At 37.5% G+C, this 22,005-nt stretch overlaps 1 protein-coding gene across 10 annotated transcripts in view; it reads left to right on the top strand.

Annotated features, from left to right (window-relative positions):
* Positions 1 to 22,005, top strand: part of PLCB1 (phospholipase C beta 1) — a 415,710-nt gene that overhangs the window by 342,744 nt on the left and 50,961 nt on the right. For all 10 annotated transcript variants that reach the window (XM_080585528.1, XM_080585529.1, XM_080585527.1 and 7 more), the window contains 6 exons: positions 474 to 693; positions 4,524 to 4,704; positions 6,845 to 6,921; positions 7,039 to 7,128; positions 9,396 to 9,453; positions 10,416 to 10,502. In XM_080585528.1, the coding sequence (XP_080441654.1) occupies positions 474 to 693; positions 4,524 to 4,704; positions 6,845 to 6,921; positions 7,039 to 7,128; positions 9,396 to 9,453; positions 10,416 to 10,502 (713 nt within the window). The remainder of the gene's footprint in view (positions 1 to 473; positions 694 to 4,523; positions 4,705 to 6,844; positions 6,922 to 7,038; positions 7,129 to 9,395; positions 9,454 to 10,415; positions 10,503 to 22,005) is intronic.

Genomic DNA, 22,005 nt, shown 5'->3' with positions numbered 1-22,005 from the left:
CCAAGGTCAAGGCAGAGGAGCAGGTGCTGAAATGCTGTTTGTAAAGGGGTTTTAGGCATTAGTATGTTATGTAGTCCATCCAGGGAGAAGGGAGACCTGAGGTGTTGGCACAGTGCTTACGAAAAAGAACAGTGACCATACCTATGTACCATGATGATGTTATATGTCAGGCTGATGTGAATCTTTTGCATCTGAAAGGGTTTGAGGAAAAAAAAATAAGTACATGGTTTTTATTTTGCTGGACATACCGTTGTTCTAAATTTTTGACTCATTTCCTACTCTAAATTTGCCACAGTGTTTTTAATCTAGTTAGCTTATTTTCAGAGAAGTCTACTTGGTTAGCTTAAGCTAACACATTTCACTTACCAGCAGTAAGAAAGCATGCTTTGTTTCATTCCTGCTGGTGGTGATTTCTCTGATTGAAATCATATGTTATTAGAAAATTGAAGTGGCTTTTGTTATTATCATTGTAGAAGTGGAAGCACAGACTATTGAGGAGCTAAAACAACAGAAGTCGTTTGTAAAGCTTCAGAAGAAGCACTACAAGGAAATGAAGGACCTTGTAAAGAGGCACCACAAGAAAACCACTGATCTTATCAAAGAGCACACTGCAAAGTATAATGAAATCCAAAATGACTACCTGCGACGAAGAGCAGTTTTAGAAAAAACAGCAAAAAGAGACAGTAAGAAAAAGTATGTTAAACGCAGCTTTCCTGTCTTTGGCAGATATATTTGCTTCTTTTATGATAGACAATTAATATGGAGGTGACAGTAGATCACAGGTGAAAAAAAATATCAAAAGTTGGAATATTCCTAGATAAAATGAAGTCAGGTGTTTTGATATGGAAATCAGCAGAAAAAAGCCCTCTCTGTGATACACTGATTCTCTGCTAGAAGTTAGATATGTCGTTCACAATTTTATACCTCTTTCTCTGTAAATAAGATCATACAACATTTATCTTGGGACTTTCCTTAGTCCTTTGTTGTGGGTAAGTGCTTCAGCTATACTGGCAACAGGAGCCAGTGGTTAGGCGGTAAACTTAGTCACAAACTGAGATTGGGCTTCCCCCACATCCTGGGGGCAGTTTGGGAACCAGACTGAGGCATCAAAGAACTGAAACCTTATCTGGATAACGTATTTTAGTTTCCTACTCAGGTCAACTGCAGCACATTTTATCAGAGCACCCCATTGTCTCCCGTGCTTGACTTCCTTTAGGATAAGGGGTGTCAGTTCATTGGAAACTTGCCCCACACTTCATAATACAGCATCATAATGTGGCACCTTTTCAAGCAAGGAGAAAGTTTTGCAGCCAGCACACATAGTCATCTTGCACATATTGAGCAACTGGTTCCCCCTGGGCCACCACAGTGTGCTGCCTGGTGGTGGAGCAAGACTCCAGTTTCAAAACAGAAACTAAATCTAGTCCTCCCAATGTTATTTGTGATTAGAATGGATATTCTGAATTTTTGGATGGAGACCATCGTCTCCAAGTTAGAGCCCTGGAAAGAAAACTCATACTACAGTAAAAAGCATCACGTGTAGTTAGGTGAAAGAAATAGCTGCCAGTTATTAACATCTGACTATAGTTTAAATGATGATTGATCCAGACCGCTTGGGAATCTCTTAATGATTGACTGGCTTTGCCTCTGCATGCACATCCTTTCTGTGCAACGTCTCTTTCTCAGTGTTGCATTGCACTGTAGCTCATCTCTTTGTGTTTGCTGATATCATTTTTTATTATTTGTTCTGATAATAAAAGAGAGTTGCATTTGCAATTGTCAGTTTTAAATGCAAACACTGTTGGGTCTCGTTAATCTTTCCACAATTTTCTTCTTATTTATATGGTAAGGAACTTTATATTACTAAAGATCTTTTTTAACTTCTGGCAAAACATATGCACTTGTAGGTACAATCAGTGTCTAATACTATTAAAACTGAATGATAATTATGTAGGAGTACCCTCCTAAATTTTTCCTTCTCCCATTAGTGCAGCTTTCTCATTCTAACATAATCAATTTTTTAAATGTAATTAGATAAGCACAAAAGCCTTTTAACTTTGGCATAAAATTGATATAGCTGCAGATCTTGAACATGAAGACATTGAATGAGCATTAAAAAAAAATTACTGGATACTTTCTGGTAGGAGACCATTGGAGAAAAAAGGTGCCAGCAAGCTTTAGCTACTACCCTTGTTGATAGTACCTCTAACTGTAAGTGACCAAGATTCAGGCCATAACTTGTCCCTAGGAAGGAGCTTACTCATTTATGCTTGCCCAATGACAGAATGTCTTTTGGCTTAGTAAGAGCTTAGTACTCATAAAATATGTATGCTCAGGTGGCCTTAACTGTTGCCAGTTTTCAGGCCTCTGGGTTCTGCACTTGAATTTGTTAAAATCCCTTAATGACTGGTTGTCAGCTGCGTACACAGTGATATTTTATTCATTGTATTTTCCATCATAAGTGTGTGTGACAGATAGTGGCAGACAAAACAATATGATATTGTTTTGTTCCTCTTTTTCTCTAGCATATTCTATTCAAATTTAAGTAGAAGAACAAACTGAATAAATGACTCATCTTTCTTTGACTAAAAAGGATTTGGGTTTTTTATTTTATTATGATCTGATCATAAATCATGCATGATATTAGTCAATAAAACACTGTATTCTGTTATGGGGAGCTGTCACAGTGATTTCAGAGGTGTGAAGTTTTATGCGAAGATACTGAGAAGTCTGAAGGTTAAAAAATCTGTTGCTGAATTTTTAAGGAGCAGGAGTATGTATTTAGGGCTTTTCGAACTTGCAAGTACATTTTATCTCAAGTAGAAGACTTCTAATAGAATACTGCATCCCAAGGGAAAAGGCAATTTTTACAGGTAAATAGCCTCACTAATAATTTAAAACGGTAAGTGCAAAGTACAAAATGCTACTTCATCAAGAGTCTCTGCATCAGATTGTCATAAAAATGTTGTCTCTGATCAGAAGCAATCAGTGTTTCATGCCCATGTCTAAAATGGGGCAAAGATTCAGTAAAGCCAATGTCTATGGGACAGTTGAACTATTTATTGAACACAAACACAGATATTTTGCTGGTGTAGTTCTGAAGTTTTTATTTAATGATCATGCCCCTTAACAGACGGTTTCTGTTTTAGCCTTATTTCGTTTTGCCAAAAATACAAGAGATGTCAGCTTTAAAATATATAGCGTAATGGCATAATTTGCTGACTTTAATATTCTTTAATGCTGTCTTGTGGCTCTGTATGTAAATTACCCTCACCTGTCACACTGATACCACTTAAGCTCATAGCAGAATATTCAAATACAATAATAATATAGGAGATACAAATAGGCTACCTTGGTCTGTATCTTCAGCCTGATGAAAGCAGCTTCACATTATTTCAGTTGAAGTTATGCTAATTGACAGCAGCTGCAAAGTTGAACCTGGGCGAGAAAAGGCAGGCAGCCAGTGCAGCAAGTTCTCTGTATTGTAATCTTTGCAAATTTCTGAGTAGAAAAATCATTCTTCTAAGTCAGTCCTCTCTGTTCAAGGTTTTGCTGTTTTGTCCATCTCATGTACTGTTCCTGAGGTTTCCCAGGCAACTGATTTAACACCTGAGTACAGCAGTAAGCACGGCAGCCAAGCAGAAACACAGCATAATCATATTTTTTTTAAAACATTTTTCTTGGGTTTAGTTTACTGCTGGCCTGAAAGTGATACTGCTTTTGCATTTTTTTGTTTATTTTTCGTTGAGCAGTGTCATCATGTTTCCTTTCACCATTACATCTATCCTTCCTTCTATATTAAGGAAAAAAAATAAAATCTAGTCCTTGGTGTTTGCTTTTTAGTTTTTTTCTTATATTTTTTCTTTGTTCCTATGTGTTGCCTTTCTGAGATATATTCCCCACTGGGAAGTTAAGTTTCCTCCTGAAGTCAGGAGTCCATAGAGCACTTTCTTGTGTGTGTGCTATGCATGGCATTTCCTGAAGGGGGGAGAACATACCAAATAAAGGGATGTTCCTAACCATTTTAAGCTTTTTATAAATGCAGATGTAATGTTATGCTCTTAAATTTATTGCTAAGCACATGCAAGGATGACTCTGTTTTCAAAATACTTAGCGTTCACCATTTTTGCTGAGGACTAGGAAGCTCTGAAATTCAAGTTATGTGCCTGGAAATGGAGAAATAAGTTCTATGGGCATATGTTTATAGGAAATCCTGGCAGTTTCATTTATAGTTCATTTATACTAAGTTCTGTTCCACCCCACCATAGCAGGTTTGTAATACGAGGTTTAAAAGTAATACATGTCCCATTAGAAAAAACAAATAGCACTATTTTCTTTGCTAAAAGATAAAATTAGTGGATTTACCATGGCTAAAATCATCTTCTTCCTCTATATGTGTTGCCAAGAAACTTATTTGATGGACTACATGTAACCAGCTACCTTAAAAACAGGGTTTAAATATGGGGCAGAGCATGCATACTTAGTGACTTGGAGCTGGTGTGTGTGTGTGTGTGTCTTTGCAGATCTGAAACAGGCAGCCCAGACCACAGTTCTTCAACTATTGAACAAGAATTAGCTGCACTCGACTCTGAAATGACCCAGAAGCTAGTCGAGCTGAAGGAGAAGCAGCAACAGCAGCTGCTAAATCTCCGACAGGAACAGTATTACAGTGAAAAGTACCAGAAACGAGAGCACATTAAGCTGGTACGTTTATGGTATCTGCTTTTCTTTATAGCAGTCTCTGGGTTAGTAATGAAAGCAGTGTGACGTTAAAACGAACTGGGGCTTCCTTTCGGTTGGAGTCCATTTCAGATCTTGATTCCCATGTGGTCCATTGCTACTTCAAGGGGTTGTTGTGCCACGTTGTCACTAACACTTGTAACATACTTGGAGGGCTTTGGATAGAAGGCAGAAAGGCAACAGGTTTATTATTAATGCTAGGGCACTGAGTCCTTACCTCTAGTTAGATATGTCTAAGTTCTCTGCAGCTTTTAGTTGATGTTCCTATTTTGTTCTGCCACTTAGTTAAATGTACAATACTCAAGTAGGCAGTATTAGCTGGAAATAAATTGAAACACTATAAAAATAAATAAATGAAAATAGCTTCAAACATTCCCCAGGGCACAGAGTTTTGCCAAACAGTGTTCCTACTGCAGACAAATGCTTTAAGGGGATGCAGGACATAATCTGTATATGGTGAAGAAGTAGTTTGCATGCATCAGTCCAAGCTAGTTTGTTTTTACAGCTGGAGTTTGGCTGACAACTGCAGCAGGATCATAGCCCTCTGAGCTGCAATAGAGGAGCTTGGGCAGATGGCAGCTGATGCTGATGGATGTTCTCAGGCAGAAGAGAACATTTTTAAAAGTGTGTTATGGGAGTGCAAACTGTTTCTCAACTCCAGACAATCCTGTCTCACAATTTTTTTCTATTGTATGATGTTTTACCTCATTGCTGGTGTCTGAAGTGATTTGTCTGTTCTGTCCTGCCATCCAAAAAGCAGGGCAGAAGAGTGATATGAATTTAAATCACTCAGCAAGGCCTTTTCACAAATTCATTCTCATGGATCATAGCACAGAACTGCGGCTCCCAAGCGGTGCTGTTTATCATCAGTTGTATGTGAACCACATCAGTGTTAAAACAGCAGGAGCAGCTCCAGCAGGAGTGTGTGGACACAGTTACCTGTGCTGCAGGGATACAGTAACAATTGTTGGTTGCATCTCAGGGATTTTACTTTTTATAAAAACAAAATGTTCTGGACCCACATAGTTGGGATGATATTGTAAGTTAATTAATTTCTCATTCCAAAATAGGAAATGGCATTTCCCAAAGCCAAGTCCCATTTTGTGCTTTGTCCAGTTAGGTAGTGTCATGATAAATTCATTTTTTAACACAGAACATTCAGACAGTTTTCCCTCTGAGTTATGCTGAAATTAATATTTGTTCCACATAAAATCTGCCTTGCAGAGGAGAGATTCTTTCTGATTTCTTTCAGAGGAGAGTCTATTCTCAGTGTTTTTCTTCTTTTATCTAAGGAAAGAAAAGCTGGATGAGACTAGCTAGGCATTATTATCCATTTTCTTGTTCATCATCCTGAGAAGATTATTTAATAGAATCCAGCTTAAACCATAGGCATGATCGAATCAAATTGGCCCCATTTCCCATTTTAATTCACCATTCATTGAACTTGAACAGAGGCCCAGTCCATGTATCCTCATCCATCAGCATCACAACTACAAGCATGGTTTTGTTAACAGCTTCAGCTCAAATGAGATTGGACCCAGCGCTGCACACCAACTATGATATTCTGAATCCAGTGATGTGTGATCAAGATACAGCTTAACTTTCTTAGCTATCATGCATGAATGTTTGTCTGTCTGACCACACTGAAATCCAGGCTACTCCATGCAATAATACTCTGTACAAGAGGAATGTTTTCATCTCTCGCAGAGAACCTTGAAGTGAACAGGAATTCAGCTTGTAATTCATATTTCACAAGTTCAGTTTGTGATCATTTATGAATTATCACAGACATTTTAATCTATAGCAAGAGTAAAATCTAAGAAAAATCTTTTGATTTTACATTTAATTTCCTCAGGGTATATCACCTTGATGTACAGAGAAGTCATAGTTTCCATGTAAGCTGGGCTTATACAAGTCTGGAGTCCGCAAGTTAAGAATGTGTTTGCACTAATAAGAATGTTTACTTGCTTTTAATCATAGATAATTAATCAGGGAATGGTTTAACACTTTCATATATTTAACACAGATGTTTGAGGAAACTTAGATGAATGTATGATGTTTTGCTGAAAACGCATATTTCTGTTTCTTGGAATTCTTTTTTTAGCTTATTCAGAAGTTGACAGATGTAGCAGAGGAATGTCAGAACAGCCAGCTAAAGAAACTGAAAGAAACGTGTGAAAAGTAAGGTGCTATTCCCCTTATAATTGATTACATCTCCTTGTGGTGTGTGTTTTTCTATTAGATACATTTTGAACTTGCTTTTTTTTCTTCTTTTTTTTTTTTTTTTTTACACTTCAGAGAAAAGAAAGAGTTGAAGAAAAAAATGGACAAGAAGAGGCAGGAGAAGATCACAGAAGCAAAATCCAAGGACAAAAATCAAATGGAAGAGTAAGTGTATCCCTTGATCTATATCCTTATATGTTGTGGAGAGACACAAGATTTTTCACAACTGGAAAATCAAAGAAAGGTCTCAACCCTAAATACAAGGCAGCTTTTATTTAGACTGTAATACCTCAGCAGAGCAGTGGAGTCCTTCTTACTTCCTCTGATACTAATTTAATTTCCTGGGACAAATCTAATCTCCTGTTCAGCAAGCATTGATAGTCTGGGTCAGCTGCAAAGGTGCTGATGTATAATATAGGGACATGCCTGTGAGTGTCATGACAATGATTCACCAAGACACTGTTAATCCAAATGCTATTCCTTTATGTATGGCTATAAATAGACTTAGTGACTTCAATTCCTGCAGGGTTTGATTTCACTGTAACTTATTTTTTTTATTTGTGTTATCTTTTCTTCTTAACTCTGTTAAAGCTGCTGTCTAAAATAAATAGCAGCAACACACTGGAAGGTTTGCTCTACTTTTGTGATAAATTCCCCTCAGATGCTGTGCTACTGACTCTCCTCCAGTAACAATTTTATTCAGTGTGCAGTTACTTCTGGTAGAAGACAGAGGAGAACTGCGCTCTGTGGGTGCAGTTTCTGTGATCAGGGACAGTAATATTAATTTCATTTCTGCACCACCAGACAATACAAAGTTATGGAGTTATGCAAGTTGATTATATTCTTCCCAAAGGCACAGTGTCTAGGTTTGCTTTTCCTTCTTCATTCGTTTTGGCAAGCAGCTCAAAAAGAAAATGGAACATTTTAATCTTTCACTGTTTGCTGGGATATTCTTTTATACCAGTCTTTATTTTAGTAACACTTAAGAACAGTTAAAATACAGGAGAAATAACAACAGCAACAAAATCTATCATATCTGAGTTTTACCATGTGAGTAAGAAACAATTATGTTGGGTAAAAAGATGTATATAGATTTTGGAGCCTCTCCATACAATCGTTGTGTTTGGCAACACTAAAAGAGGGTCACAGACTCACGCGATGAACTGCATCAGATAATTTAAGAAACGTATAAACATCATCAAAAAAAAGATAACAATATTAGAATAGTTTATTATGAAAAGGGGAGAAATAATATGGTTAGGGCTGATAAAATGTAGTAGAAAAAAATAGTCATTACAAAAATATAGCAGTAAAATCAATTGCAATAGGAAATGATTTGCTAGCTGAGAGGTAAATGAGGTGCTAGTGTGAAAGGCTCAGGAACAGACAAGTAAAAATTCATTTTTGTTTTTATTTTTTGCTCATCTTTCCGAAGGGCTTTCTTTTGCCAGGCTTTTCAGAGAACCCTTGGGAAAGGTAAGATGGGAACCAAATGGGAAACCCAACTTTCCTCTGTCAAGTGATGCAGTTTGTCCTCACTTTTGCAGTGGAACAGGGAGTAGTGAGACCTTCTGGAAAATCCCACTTGAGTCATCCCTGCTAGGCTGTTGTTTATTTAAAGCTTTTCTTATGAAAATTTGAAGAAAAGGAAAAAAATGCAGAGAGAGAATATGTCATATTGTTCTTGCTTAAGTTTTCTAATTCTACCTGTGCCCAGGGATTGTGTAACTACCTAAAACCATCAGATTTTAATGCCACCTCAGTAGATTGCAATTCACTATTCTTGACTTAGGCAATTAGATTTTAGAGTACTGTCCTGAATCTGGTCAACTCCGGCATCCACAGAATGTTATTTTATGTGCATTTATTCCTTTGAGGCATCTTGTCTTTGACCAAAAGTTACCTAATAGCTGTCTCATGAGCCACTTAGAGTACTTCTTCCAAGTTCAGCTTTCTGTAGTTTACATAGCAAAGCTGAGGAATAAAAAGTTGAGCCCTTTGTGGGAGCTTTGCCATCATCTCTGAGATGTCGCCAGCAGCATCTACACAGACAGAGATAATTTCAGTAGTTTGTAAAGTGCCACAATGTGGCAGTGTGCACCTACTGACGGTTGTGTGCTTTCCTAGACTGACATTTGGGCACTAAGGAATGCTGCCATCACTTTGAAGATGTGACAATACCCTATGGGAAAAGACTATCATGAAAGAGCAGAGGAGTTGTTGTGGTACCTCCCGGGGAAATCAGAGTCCTTCATACAGTAATGATGCCACCTGTTATAAAAGGCGCATCCAGGAAGCCACTAAATGTTAAGTTAGGCTGATCCATAAGTTCAAAACATCACCGTACTCATTCTTGTAGGGAGTTGTGGAGAATTAAAATACATTGGTATGATCTTATTGACTACAATAACTTGTTGATTGCTTCTCCCCAGAGAGAAGACTGAAATGATTCGATCATATATCCAGGAGGTGGTACAGTACATAAAAAGGGTACGTCAGGCCATATGTTTATTTTTCATTTGGGGGGATAAAACATCAGCTTTCATGTTTTAGGTCATTTTACACTACAGATTCCAAGCTTCTGTGTAAAAACTCCACAAGTGCACATTTTTAAAAGATGCGGTGTGGGCTCCTATTTACATTCTACTGCAAGAAAGACTGGAATTTCAGACAGATCTTGTTAAGTGTTAGTCTTTGGGAGTGGGAGAGAGTAATGGGAACATATTTTAATAAAGTTGTGATTTCATCTTTGAATATCCTATGTTTTTTCATGGAACATGTACTCTATGATTTTTTTTAAATACTAAGGATTTTTTTATTTGTGTGTGTTTTTTAATTGGCTTGCTGTTTCATGAATGTAAAGATTGCATAAGGAACTCTTAAAGTTAATAAACAATCTTAGAGTATATTTTAACCATAAATACATTTGTACAGTTATCAGAAAACAAAAAGCATTCTGAGAGCTCTGTAAATACAAGTCAAAGAAATTCACTACAGATGTTGGTATTTCTGTAGCTATACATAGTTTACGCAATGGTGAAAGTATGCACTACAATACTTCGATGTGGGAAATTATTACAAAACTTTTGCCACTATTGAATTTTCTCTTAATTTCAGTGCAGAAGAGTTCAATTCAAATGTTGTCCCATTTTTGCTCACAGATTCCTTGATTCAGGAATCAGTGTAAAGAATTAGCAAATTAAATATGCTCAGTTCTTGTTGGAGTCAGGCACATGCTTGAGTGCTTTATTAAATGAGGCCTAAAATTGATCAGCATGTTTGTTTAGGACTCCAAGATGCAAATACTTTTCTTCTGGAGGCAGGATCAATCCGGCACATCTCATACAGTAAAAGTTAAAGCACAATGATGCAATAAAAGTTCTACCAGTGAAGGGGTGGGAAAGGGAGAATATACAGCCTTTGAAACAAGTTTCTCTGCTGTTCTCTTACAGCTAGAAGATGCTCAGAGTAAAAGACAGGAGAAACTGGTAGAAAAACATAAGGAGATTCGTCAGCAAATACTGGATGAAAAGCCCAAGGTAAAGAATTTTGAGCAATACTTTAAAATGTCCTTTAGGAAAGAAAGAGTTGTATATAGCATGTAGACTGATATTTAAACATGACAAAATGCATACACAGCATTTTAGCTATATACCTTAATATACAGGATGGAAAAAAAAATCGAGTGGCAGCCTAGTAAGGAGCACCACCTCAAGTCAGATGTCATATAATTTGGTTTATTTTTCAGTACTCATATTACATTGTTAAAAAGATTTTAGTGTAAATGGTGCTTCTGACCAGCAGAGTGTGCTCTTCACTCTATTGTGCTTTAGCAGTACAAAACCAAAACACAGTTTACATTGAAATGAAAAAGAGATATCTTTTTAGCATGCTTGTCTTGGATATTTGTGATAATTAATGAGGATATATTTTTGTGGAAAACAATGAGAGTTTTCATGTTAGTCCCAAATGTTCTATATTGCTTGCTGGATTTCCCCTGTTCAATTTTGTGCACTGTATCTGCAAGCAGTGTTCTGAAATACATTTTTTGATCCTAAATATTATTGGCTGACTCCCACTCCTAGTCAAGTTGGTGGTTATTTTGCCACTGACTTCAGTGGAGAAGGTTTGGAGTCATCTTTTGTACATGCTTCTTCGGCAGGAAGAGCTAGGTAACCATGTAATCAGACTGCTGTATGGAGACCTGTTTTCAGCAGAGTTCATATCCAAGTATGATTCTCCACAGCCCATTGTGTCATCTCTGCTTTCATTTTTTCTGCACTCACTCAAATATGTGCTCTAGGCTTCATTTTTAATTTCTCGTTTGTGTCTACAGTCCTAATGTTTATGTGCTTGTATTCCAGTTCAAATATTTAGTATTGGTTGTCACTTAATGCTGTCATGTCATTTTTGTCAAATATCAAGAGAATAAATTAGGCTAAGGTCTGAATAGCTAGAAACTTAAAATTGTTTAGAAAAAAAAAGTTTGCGTTTCTGATTTTCTACTTTCATTTTAAAAGCCATGTTTATAATTAACCTGGAACTTTTCAATGTTATCTGGCATCTGAGTCTAAAAGCATGAAAAATAGTATGGTTTGTATTTCATACTGTAGGATCATGAGCTTCTCAGGCATGGGAACCAAAAAATGGAATTTAAATGTTGAACATGTTTCAAAGAATATTAGTACTTCTAACCTCAGCTTTTCAGAGATACTTGGACACATCATTACTTTTCTGTGTGTCCTCTTTTTTCTCTCTCTTTCTTTTTTTAACTTATTGATTCACTCATAAGTAGCATACCTGCAGTCAGAATTTGTCATTCAGGACTTGTGTTGCATTTTGAAAGATTGGGGTGGACTGGTAGCATGAGACTCTTCAGCTGTCCATGTGCCAAGCATTAGATCATGGCACAGAGCAGCTCCAGATCCCTTGTCTTCCCCTGCATCTGGCCATCAGTTAAAGCACTGCAGTAATCAGCACTCCTCAGTCAGTGCTCTTGATTTCTCCCGAGAAAACCCTCTACAGTAATGTGCCTCACAGGGCCTGGCTGCATTTTTTTTTCCTTTCCCACCTACTGAAATGGGCAGACTTTACTGAATTTATGATGGTATGTGCTTTTTGCTGGCATGAGAGGATTTAAGCAAAACATAATTACTCATTTTATTAAGTATCTTTTTATTTTTTTCTTCGTGTTCATATTTCATATGAATATTTGCTTCATAAGCTTCCCTAGTGACAGGGCGTATGATATAAAATAGATCAAATGCTTTCCCAGCTGAGAACCACCAATGTATTTTATGCATACAGCAGCCTTTCTAGGGGCAGCTTTTTAAATAGACTGGTCTCTGGTGTTTCAGTGTCAAAACGCCCACTAAAATTTATGCTAGCTGTGTCAAAGGGGTTTTCTGGCAGTATCAACAACCCCTAAACAAAAAGTTTAATATATGAGGGAAAGAATTTTTAGTATTTTTACAATTGGAGACATTGGAGACAGATTTGCCATCATCAATCACTTTCATTTCGTTATTTATTACTGACTCAGAATTTGTTGTGCTATGGCTTTGTGCACAGAGCTCTGTCAAAGCCAGGAAGAATATCGTTTCACGAAGCGTTGGCAACAGACTGCCATACCAGTGAGATTATTTTTTTATTTTTCTTTTTTTAAGTATGCGTTTGCAGCCTCCTTTGTTGCGGTGTGTGTAGGCCACCAGAGGAAAACTTGCATTTGAGCGCAGACATTTAAGGCAACAGATTTTAGAAACTGCACAAACTTAATGCAAATTAGTTCCCTGTACCGGAGGCAGAGGGCTCACTTTTTGTTTAATTTTAAAATATCATGTGTTTATATGAAAGTACTTGGAGCTGATTCACACCCTGAAACTTTGCCTTTCTTTCATATACATAATTTCTTTCTAATGTTTAGATGTGAGACTGTTTTGTAACTTTCATTTGCAGGGCTATTATATAAAAAGGTAGCTTTTTTTTTCTCTTGGAAGAGTTGGAGACTTTGCTTCCTGAATGGATACTGTTAGGCAAAAGTTTGGAAATAGTTCTTCATCTTGTGGTCCCGCTGAAAACAGTGTAACACTGACTTTAATGGGCCTGAAAGGTTTTACTGTGTATATGTAAGTAATGAGGGTATCTTTATGACAAACTAGTCTCTGATGCTGTAGAAACTAGAAATTGAATATTATCATCAAATCTGTGTGTGTATATGCGGAAACAAGGCAACCAGTCCCACAGCCATGTTTGGAAAAGGAGAAATATCATTTAATTAGTAAGTCAAATGCTGACTGACCATAGTTCAAAAAATTTCTAGCTTGAGTGCCATTGTAGTGAAAGCACAGTGAAAACAAAGTTCAAATGCTGTCATGCCGCTGTCTTATTCCTAACAGCAGCATTGCTAAGCAAGGCGTATGTATTTTTTTCTCCTTTTTTTTTTCCCTCTGTATTTATGTTATCTACTTGCAGCTTTATTATCAGCAACAGCTTGTAGTTATTTTCTCCCCCATTCAAATTCTTTGTCTTCTTCCCTTAGTCATTAATACACATTAAGCTTGTCCTGTCCTTATCTTTTTCCCCTTGGGCATCTCTTCTACATACAGTGGAGGCTGCTGTAGAAACACAGCTCTTTACACTGCAGTATTGAATTCTGTGCGTTAGAGCATTGTGTGATTTTAGATTCTTCTCTACAGTGTGTCTGGCACTCACTATCTAAGCACAACACAGTGCGTTGAGGATGGGTATGCATCTCAATTTCTTTGTCCTTGACAGCCTGTGCATCAAATTAAACATAAATCAGGTGCATTTCCTTCCCCCGACCCTTGCCTTCAATTTCGTTGTAATTACGAAAATCAATACACATGAGGCATGACAAGAAATTAATTATTTTTCTGAGAATCAACTGAGTTACAGTAAATAGACCTGAGCCTCCTCTAATTGAAACCAATGAGACTTTTGTTACTGAGGCTCATGGGCCAGAGTTACACTTGAATGTCAACACAGTAGCTGAGACTCCAGTGCTCTTGAAGTCAGCCCCAGCTCCCCATTGCATTAGCTGGACACTTTTGGCTTCAGGGAACCATGTTTTTACAGCCAGAGCTGTCAAGAGAGATGTAGGGCATGTGGTTCATAGTTTTGTAGCCCATGTTCGTGTTTCTGCTCACACCTGCCCTGCTGCTCACAACCCCAGCTTAGCCAAGTCCTGCCACAATGTGTGGGCTCCTCTGGCAGCGTGGAAGATGGCATGGTTCAGGGTAAAGCTTTGTCTGTGGAAAAGGCCACAACAGGTCTGTAACAGAGCCATAAGCTGTGCAAACTTCCTCCTAAGTGTTGCCTCTCTGTGGTCTTTGAAATGAATGAAGATGGTATAGCCTTAAGGTAAGGCATAAGGTAGAAAATGCCCCTTTCCCCTCAGAAAATATAACGACAACAGCTCTTTAGAATTATAAATTGTTTTTTGATAATGGAAAATAAACACATCTGATGCATGCTAACTTACTTTCAAAGGACACACATTTATTATCTCACAATTCAACATGCATTATTAATTGCACACAATGGGAGCTGACACTTCTATATCCAATCAATAATTAATATTAGCACTGTACCTGAAAAATTTATGGGGACATAAAATGACACATATTCAGGTTACAGAACAAATTAAGAGATGCTTATCCTTTACAACAGTAAGCCTCTTACAGCTGCAGTGTCTTCTTTTTGTTACATTGGGCTGAAAAGGACCTCCAAGGCCTTTCATCTCGGGGCTAGCTGTTTTTACAATCACATATCATGGAAGCCTGTTAATGAAAAACTGCTGGACAGTGACTCCTTCCTCCTGAGTGTTGTTTAAATGGAAATATTTGAAAACTGGTGAATGATTTCATAGACTTCAGATTGATTTCTTACAATATCTAAGTGATATTTGATCTTTGCAATGGTTGCAGCTTGTCATATATGCTTTAGAAAAAACTCAGTGTCCATCTTCATGCAGATAGTGTCGTTGTGTGAAATGGAGCTGTTGCTGACAGCAGGGTCAGCAGAACCTCTAACTTTTGAAAGAAGTCAAATAGAGCAAATGTATTTCACAGCACTTTTAGATTTGATTTCAGTTAACCTCAGAGCTCAGAGCCACTCTATTAGCTCATCTGGAAGAGAACAGTTCTTAGGAACTTTGATGACTATTCCAGTGTCATTTCAGCTCACTGCATAATTCACAGTAACAATGCACTGTCCACCAAAATCCCTTTTTATCCTTTACACCTCTGTAAGAAGCCAAACTGTCTTTTGGGCTAGCTGCACTTCAATTCAAACCTTTCCAAATGCATTCCAGTTCAACCATAGGCAATTATTCAAGAATTTCGGAGAAGGCGTTTGGAGAAAAAGGTTATTTCAGTTTACCAGGTTTCATGGGACTTTGCACTTCATGGATATGGTTTAGGTAAAAGTGATTTCTTCTGTTAATTCATTCAGTTTAAGCATCTTCAAAGTTTAAAAGGAAATGTCTCTTGAATCTATGGCTGCTGAGCTAAAATGATTTATGACAGTATCTGCCAAAAAAAAGCACAGAATTAAAAGAATTGAAAATAATTTGCTGTTTGTTTCACTGCTCAGCTTAGGGTTTTGGTGCTTGGATATTCATCAGAGGGGAATAATAAAATGCTTTTCTGCCTCATTAAATGGGCAACAGCACGGAGAAATGAATGGAATTTACTTAGCCTCAGCGAACAACAAATATTTAAAAGGAATGTTTTTAAATGAAAATTTTTAGGCTGAGATTTCCAAATCTCCCTATGACTTGATCTTTAAGGATCTGGCATCTTCCCATTTTTAGTCCAGAGATTGCATTTAAATTGAAGGATGCAGCTTTCATGGACTATTCACTTGAGGACCTTAGCACTTTGCTCAGCACCTCTCAGCATCAGGTCCTTAGTGACAATCAATCTAATTTATCTAATAAGCTTTGAGTGGCTTAAGTCCTGATATTTCTTTAAATGTTTAATTACTGTGATTGTTAGGCAGCTCATGGCTGCAGAGTATTCTTTTGGGAAACTAGGGTTGTCTCCTTTTTTCTGTTTCTCCCAGTGGATGAAGTACAGAATGCACTTACTTCAGGTCTGTAAATTGAGTGGTAAATAATCTCACTTCACTCATTAAAATGAAATAGGCTGACCTTTATCTTATGCCAATTTTATACCAATAAAACTCCCTTAACTTCTATGAAGTGACTAGTTCATCACTAGGCCTGAGATCAAACGACTTCAGTCCAAATAACAGGATGCTCTAAGGAATATTTGAAAATAAGACCTTGTTTGCTTGTTTATGTTTTTTTTCTTCACAAATCCACATTTTTAATGATTGTTTATTTTTCTACCAGAATAAATACTACAGTGTGAGCAATGAATATCAGGTCACAAAAGATACATCTAACAGTTTAAGGTGATATTTTCCATGTTAATTAAATGTCTGTCGGTATTGGTCTTGCAGATACACATGTGTCTTGGGAACACTCAGGAATACTAACTTTCCAATCAGCAGCATCACATTTCCAGTGCGACTATGCAAAATGCTTTTTAAATTTAAATTAATTTAAAATTATAATATTAAAGAAAAATGTTAAAACCAATTGTATTAAGAATGCAAATATGAAGAAGCAGTCTAATGGAAAGAGATAAAGTATAAGAATTTCAGATTGCTATTTGTTGATAGGGAGTGACATATTCCTCACAAAAAAATTGTTCTACTGGAAACCAGAGAAAATCTTGGGTGGCATATGGAGCTAAAAAACAAAACAAAAAAAAAGGCAAGTTATTTCTCAGTTTCCACTAGTGTAAATAAAAAGGAACATTATGGAACTAGCAGAAGCACTGGTGATTTAAAATGGCATGACTGAAGGCAGAGTATGGTCCACAATGGAGGTCATGTGGCAGACAGATTTGATTTGTGAGGGTACTGTGACTTTTTATTTTTTATTTTTTTAAGAAAAGTGATTTCAGAGTCCAGCTACCATCTGTGGGCAAAGGCGTTCACTGAATATTTTATTTTAAAGGCACAAATTTGAGACTTCTTCCTGGGCAAAAGAAACCTCACAGGTTTTTTTTCTTCCCTAATTTGCACAAGAGACTGTGTTCTTATTTTATCCATCTCAGATAAGCCCATGTCTCAAACTACTGTGGTTATCTATTCAATTAGCATTCCTGACAGACCATAGAAAGCCAAACTCCAACGCAGAGCTCAGCCTGCTGTTCCCTGCCATTCCCCACTGGTGTCCAGCTTGGCACAGTACTGCCCGATACTGGGAGAGGTCCCCACTGCAAGAAACTCCCATCTGGCTGGAGGGAAGGCAAAGGTAACTCCCTGTACCCAAAGTCAGAGGCAGTGTCCCCTAGATTCCCTCCTCTCCTCAGCAGAAAGTGCAGCAGCACCCAAAACAGTCCAGTTTGGGAACAGTGCAGAGGTGCATATTTGGGAGATCTCTCTCAGCTTTCAGAAAGGCAACCAGCTTTGCATCTACCGATGACCACAGCAGCACAGGGCAGCATATGGCATCCATGCTGTTCCTTCAGGGCAAGCTGCACACCTTTACCACCCCTGTGGCTTCTGTAATATCATGGAAGTGTTGGATGGGAAGACAAATCAGCCCAACTAGGTATGAATAATAAGCAATGAATGTGCTGTTATTTACCATTAAGCAGATAAAAAGATGTCTTGTCCTCCCCCTCCCTCTTTGTAACAGTGCTGCAGTGATCATCCATCAAAATGACAGAGCAGCCCATGTTTTCTCGCCATTAGGGACGTTGTTTCAGAACACCATCACCATGTGCAAACAAAACCACTTGTTAAAAGCAGGAAAATGACTTGCATTTGTACAGTAACTGATTCTACTATACTATAATTGTCTTAAATGCTTAATTTGAGTTAGAAAGCAGTTCAATTAAGGGGAGAAAAAAGGGCGTCATAAATTGCCATACAAATGATCAGCTTTGTAATAAATAGCAAAAAGTAAAAATTATCTTTTCTCCCTTGGTAACATAAATTATTGAAGTAGACCTTAATTCTGATTTTAACATTATTGAATGGTTAATTCTTCTTAAAAGAAGTGAATTTCCAATGCAGAGAAGAGCACAGTGTGTTTTACCATAGATTAAAGTGAAAACCAGGAACAGGATGTGAAAAGTGAATGTGTAGCTTCTTTCTGCAAAGTCAAGTTCAGGTTGATAACATCCTAGACAGAGCACCTTGTCTCTACAGAAGATGCTCTTCAGTGTACTGCAGGTAGCAGAGGATAACAAGAAAATACCAGCCCGCAGTGAATAGTGTAGCATTAAAAGCTCCTTATCTGTTCTCTGTAGCCTCTCAAAGCACTTTGGTCTGCAGTATCCTATTCTCTGCTCTACAGCAGTGTGCGTCTGTGCAGCTGTCACTCAGTAACCTGCACCCCTGTGACCCACTGCTGCACTCGCTTTGGTTCTCCGTTTACTGCTTCCCACAGCAAAAATTTCCCAGAGGGTGGGTGACAGTAGCAACCACGTGTGAGAAAAAAGAGCACTGAGCTAACTTGTGTATTAACAACGTTATCTCTGAAGAAAAAGCTGAAAATTATGTAAAAAAAAAAAAAAAAAAAAAAAAGAGAGGACAGAGAGTGCAAACATTTTGTGTCAGAATCTGTAGCTTAGACTGTGCAATATTTAAACCTGACAAGATAAGTTGCTACTAGAAAAATAGTTGTGATTCTGCAGAGGCAAAAGTGTTTTCCATGCTAAACCAAAGTGAGGAACGGGGCACCAACAAGTTGTCGACTCCTCTTCACCTTTTTCTATGCTGTTCTAGTGCTCTATGTAATATGTAGTAAATATATGCATAGTGCGTGTATATGTGTGTATATATATATATGTAGTCTACGTAATATATATAAAATGCGTAGTGACCCACACAAAATTCCAATATAGTACTTTATATAGTATCTTATACACATCTTCATCACTCTATGTCAGGGTCAGAGTGAACAGCAAATACCACAAAGGCAGATACTTATGCTCTTGTATATAACTATTCATCATTGAACAACAGCAGCAACATATTTGTTAATTATCAGACCTTCAGTACAACATGACAAATGATAAGAGATTGAGTCTGACAAAGCTAAGGCAAAAATGTTAAAGAAATATTAATGCTTACTATGTAAACTCATTAGAGAGGTGCTTTAAAATGCATGAAGTGGGAAGAAAATATGTTCCTTAATGAACAGAGCTATGAAATCGCTGGTCCTGCAAAGATTGTAGTGTGTGCTTAGTTTTGCATATGCAAATGGATTTTTAAGACGTTGCTTATATCTCTGTGCAGAATCAGTCTGCAAAACAGAGCCATTAATGAAAATACTGCTGCGTTTCTGTCCATGAGGTAGTAGTACGCATTGCAGTACGTGTTAAAGATACAGGTTGCTCTTAGTGCAACCATGATAAGGTGGGTGCCAAGTTCATCTTATTTACGGTGAGATTTCAGGATGATAAATATATTAGTAGAAACAGTAACAGAAATATCAAAAATAAAGTAAGAGTTTCAAAGGAATACATTGATTAAAAGTCTGTTTAGAATGATGATGAAAACAATGGGAAATCTTTTGTTGTGTTTAGAAACAAAAAATTCTGCAGCAACAAAAGGCGGTTGCTTTGAGATGCATTATCTTCCCCAGCAGTTTGAGAGTACTGAGTCTGGTAGGGGAAGAAAACCTTGTACATCATCTGGAAGGGAGAGAGAAAGTGCTCTTCCAGCCATAGTGGCAGGGAAACCTGCATCTCAGACATGCCAGCGTGTACTTCCCTTGCAATGTGGGTACAACTTTTAGAGGTCTGGCAGCCTTCCTTAGCAGCAAAAGAGCTGGGGAGGCAGGCAAGCGAGCTGCTCCAAGCCTCCTTGTTCTCTTGGATGATTACGTTTCATTAAATTTCTCCTGTGACTCATTTCCAACAAATCAGCATTTTCTGACAGAAATGCACTAGTTGTGGGTGCTAGGATATAGGTTTAACTATAGTGACTCAGTACATTTCCTTTTATTCAGCCCTTTGATGGCAGAAAGAGGTTCTTGCCAAGAGATTGTGGAGTGTGACTAAGCATATAAACTACAGCTATGAACCTGTAAATGATCTCTTTTATGGAGTCCCAGAGATTTGAAAGCTTTGTGTGGAATAAGTGCATGTGTCTGGGAAGAGGAAGCCTAATCCAGAGGTGGTTAGGTGTGGAGCCTGGCTCAAGGATGCTCAAGAAGGCTTTTAAACTCTTGTGGCATTGACCTTTCCAAGGATCCAGAGATTGTTTGTAGGAAAATGATTGTGACAATGGTGAAAGCTGACAATTTTTAATTCTACCACTACCACCACCCCCCCCCCCAAAAAAAAAAAAGTTTCAGAGTTTTGATGATCGTCTAATGGAAAAAAATCCCTTTCAAAACTACTGAATATGGGACAGGAAGTCATAGTCCTGGTTCATTTTGAATTTCATTGAATTAGGAATAAAACGATCTTTAGTTTATGATTTCAGCGTGAATAAGTGCAAACATTTTGTATCAAAAACCTTCCATATATATATATATATATATTTTTTTTTTAACTTTGGGACCTGATCAGCTATTCATAGAGTCCTATTCATTTATTCATTGTTCAAAGGCAGTTTCCAGCAGTATTCTACATTTCCTTTGATTTCTTTCACTCCTTTCTTAAAGCCTTTCTTAAAGCAAAGGTGACTGCTGGCAAGCAATTATACACCACTTTTGGTGAAACAAATACCCTTGATTTATAAATCAGGGAAGCCAACTAAACCTTGCTTGGCAACAGAAACAGACTTCAATTAAGATGAGATAAAAACAGGAAAGCTAATTTCTGTGATACAGTGATGTTACCCCCCCCCCTCCTTTTTTCTTTAAAAATATGCTCTGCAAATACATATCATAGAACAAACAAAATGCATATAGTAATGTACAGATATCCTATAGCAAAATACAACAGTAATATTTTACAGTGCATTGGTTACCCAGTCGCACTGAAATTCACATCTTCAAAGCCCTGGGAACAATGAGGCATTACGATAACTGTAGGCAGCCTGCATATAATTTACATCTATGTAAGCTCCTCTTGAGTGGTGCTTTAGCTGGAGCAGGCTGTGCTCCAGCCCCACTGTTCTGACGGAGCAAACAGGCCCACCGGTTTGTGATCTGAGAGTGTGATTTCTGGTCTGCTACAGGAAAAATCAGATTATCTGCACCATGCATTTTCCGAAGGTTAATAAATGAAGCATTGCTTGTGAGTCAGTTTGTTACCTGTAAACTCACTGACCCCCTTCTGGCTGCTATGAATTTTAGCCAAAGGGAAATTATAACAAAATTTTAAATGGAGTAGATATAGTCAATTTGTTTACTATATTCTTGATTATATGTTTGAGTCTGTGTATGTCAAATAGTAAATATTTGTAATGTGTGCACGTATGTGTATGCACACTAGATATATTAAGAACATGCATATGCTGTGTTTATAGAGATTCATTTGATAAATATATTATGGATGCATCTGTTAAAATAGTTATTCATAGCCTCGTAGGATGTAAAATACAAAATAATATTAATGATTTTTAAACTGGCGTGATCACCTTTCTGTTAATTGCAGTCTGATTCAACAGCCAAGGTTATTATTATTTTTTTTTTCCTTCTGAAAAGACAATAAATGAAGACTATGGAGAAACAATTTTCTTCACCCAGTGGGAGCCTTCATTGGCAGCAGATGCAGGCAAAATGGCATGAGGAGAGGGACCTCGGGAATGTGTTGATGGGAGTTAAAGGTGTAAAGCCACATTGATCTGGTTTGATCCACCCAGGAGAAGAAAACCCACAGAACTAAACATTAGTTCATGCTTTTCACAGCTTAAGAAGGAGCCTGTGCTTGAACATGTCCAGGGTAGCAACTGATTAGCAATTCTGTGGAAAACTTAAGACTAACCCTCCAGCTCCAGTGCTTAAATTAGAAAATATAAATAACCTTTATCCCTGCTTATCTG

This window comes from Anser brachyrhynchus, assembly GCF_964034855.1.
Source record: "Anser brachyrhynchus genome assembly, chromosome: 3".
Lineage (NCBI taxonomy): Eukaryota > Metazoa > Chordata > Aves > Anseriformes > Anatidae > Anser > Anser brachyrhynchus.
This window is presented reverse-complemented; position numbering and strand designations above follow the sequence as displayed.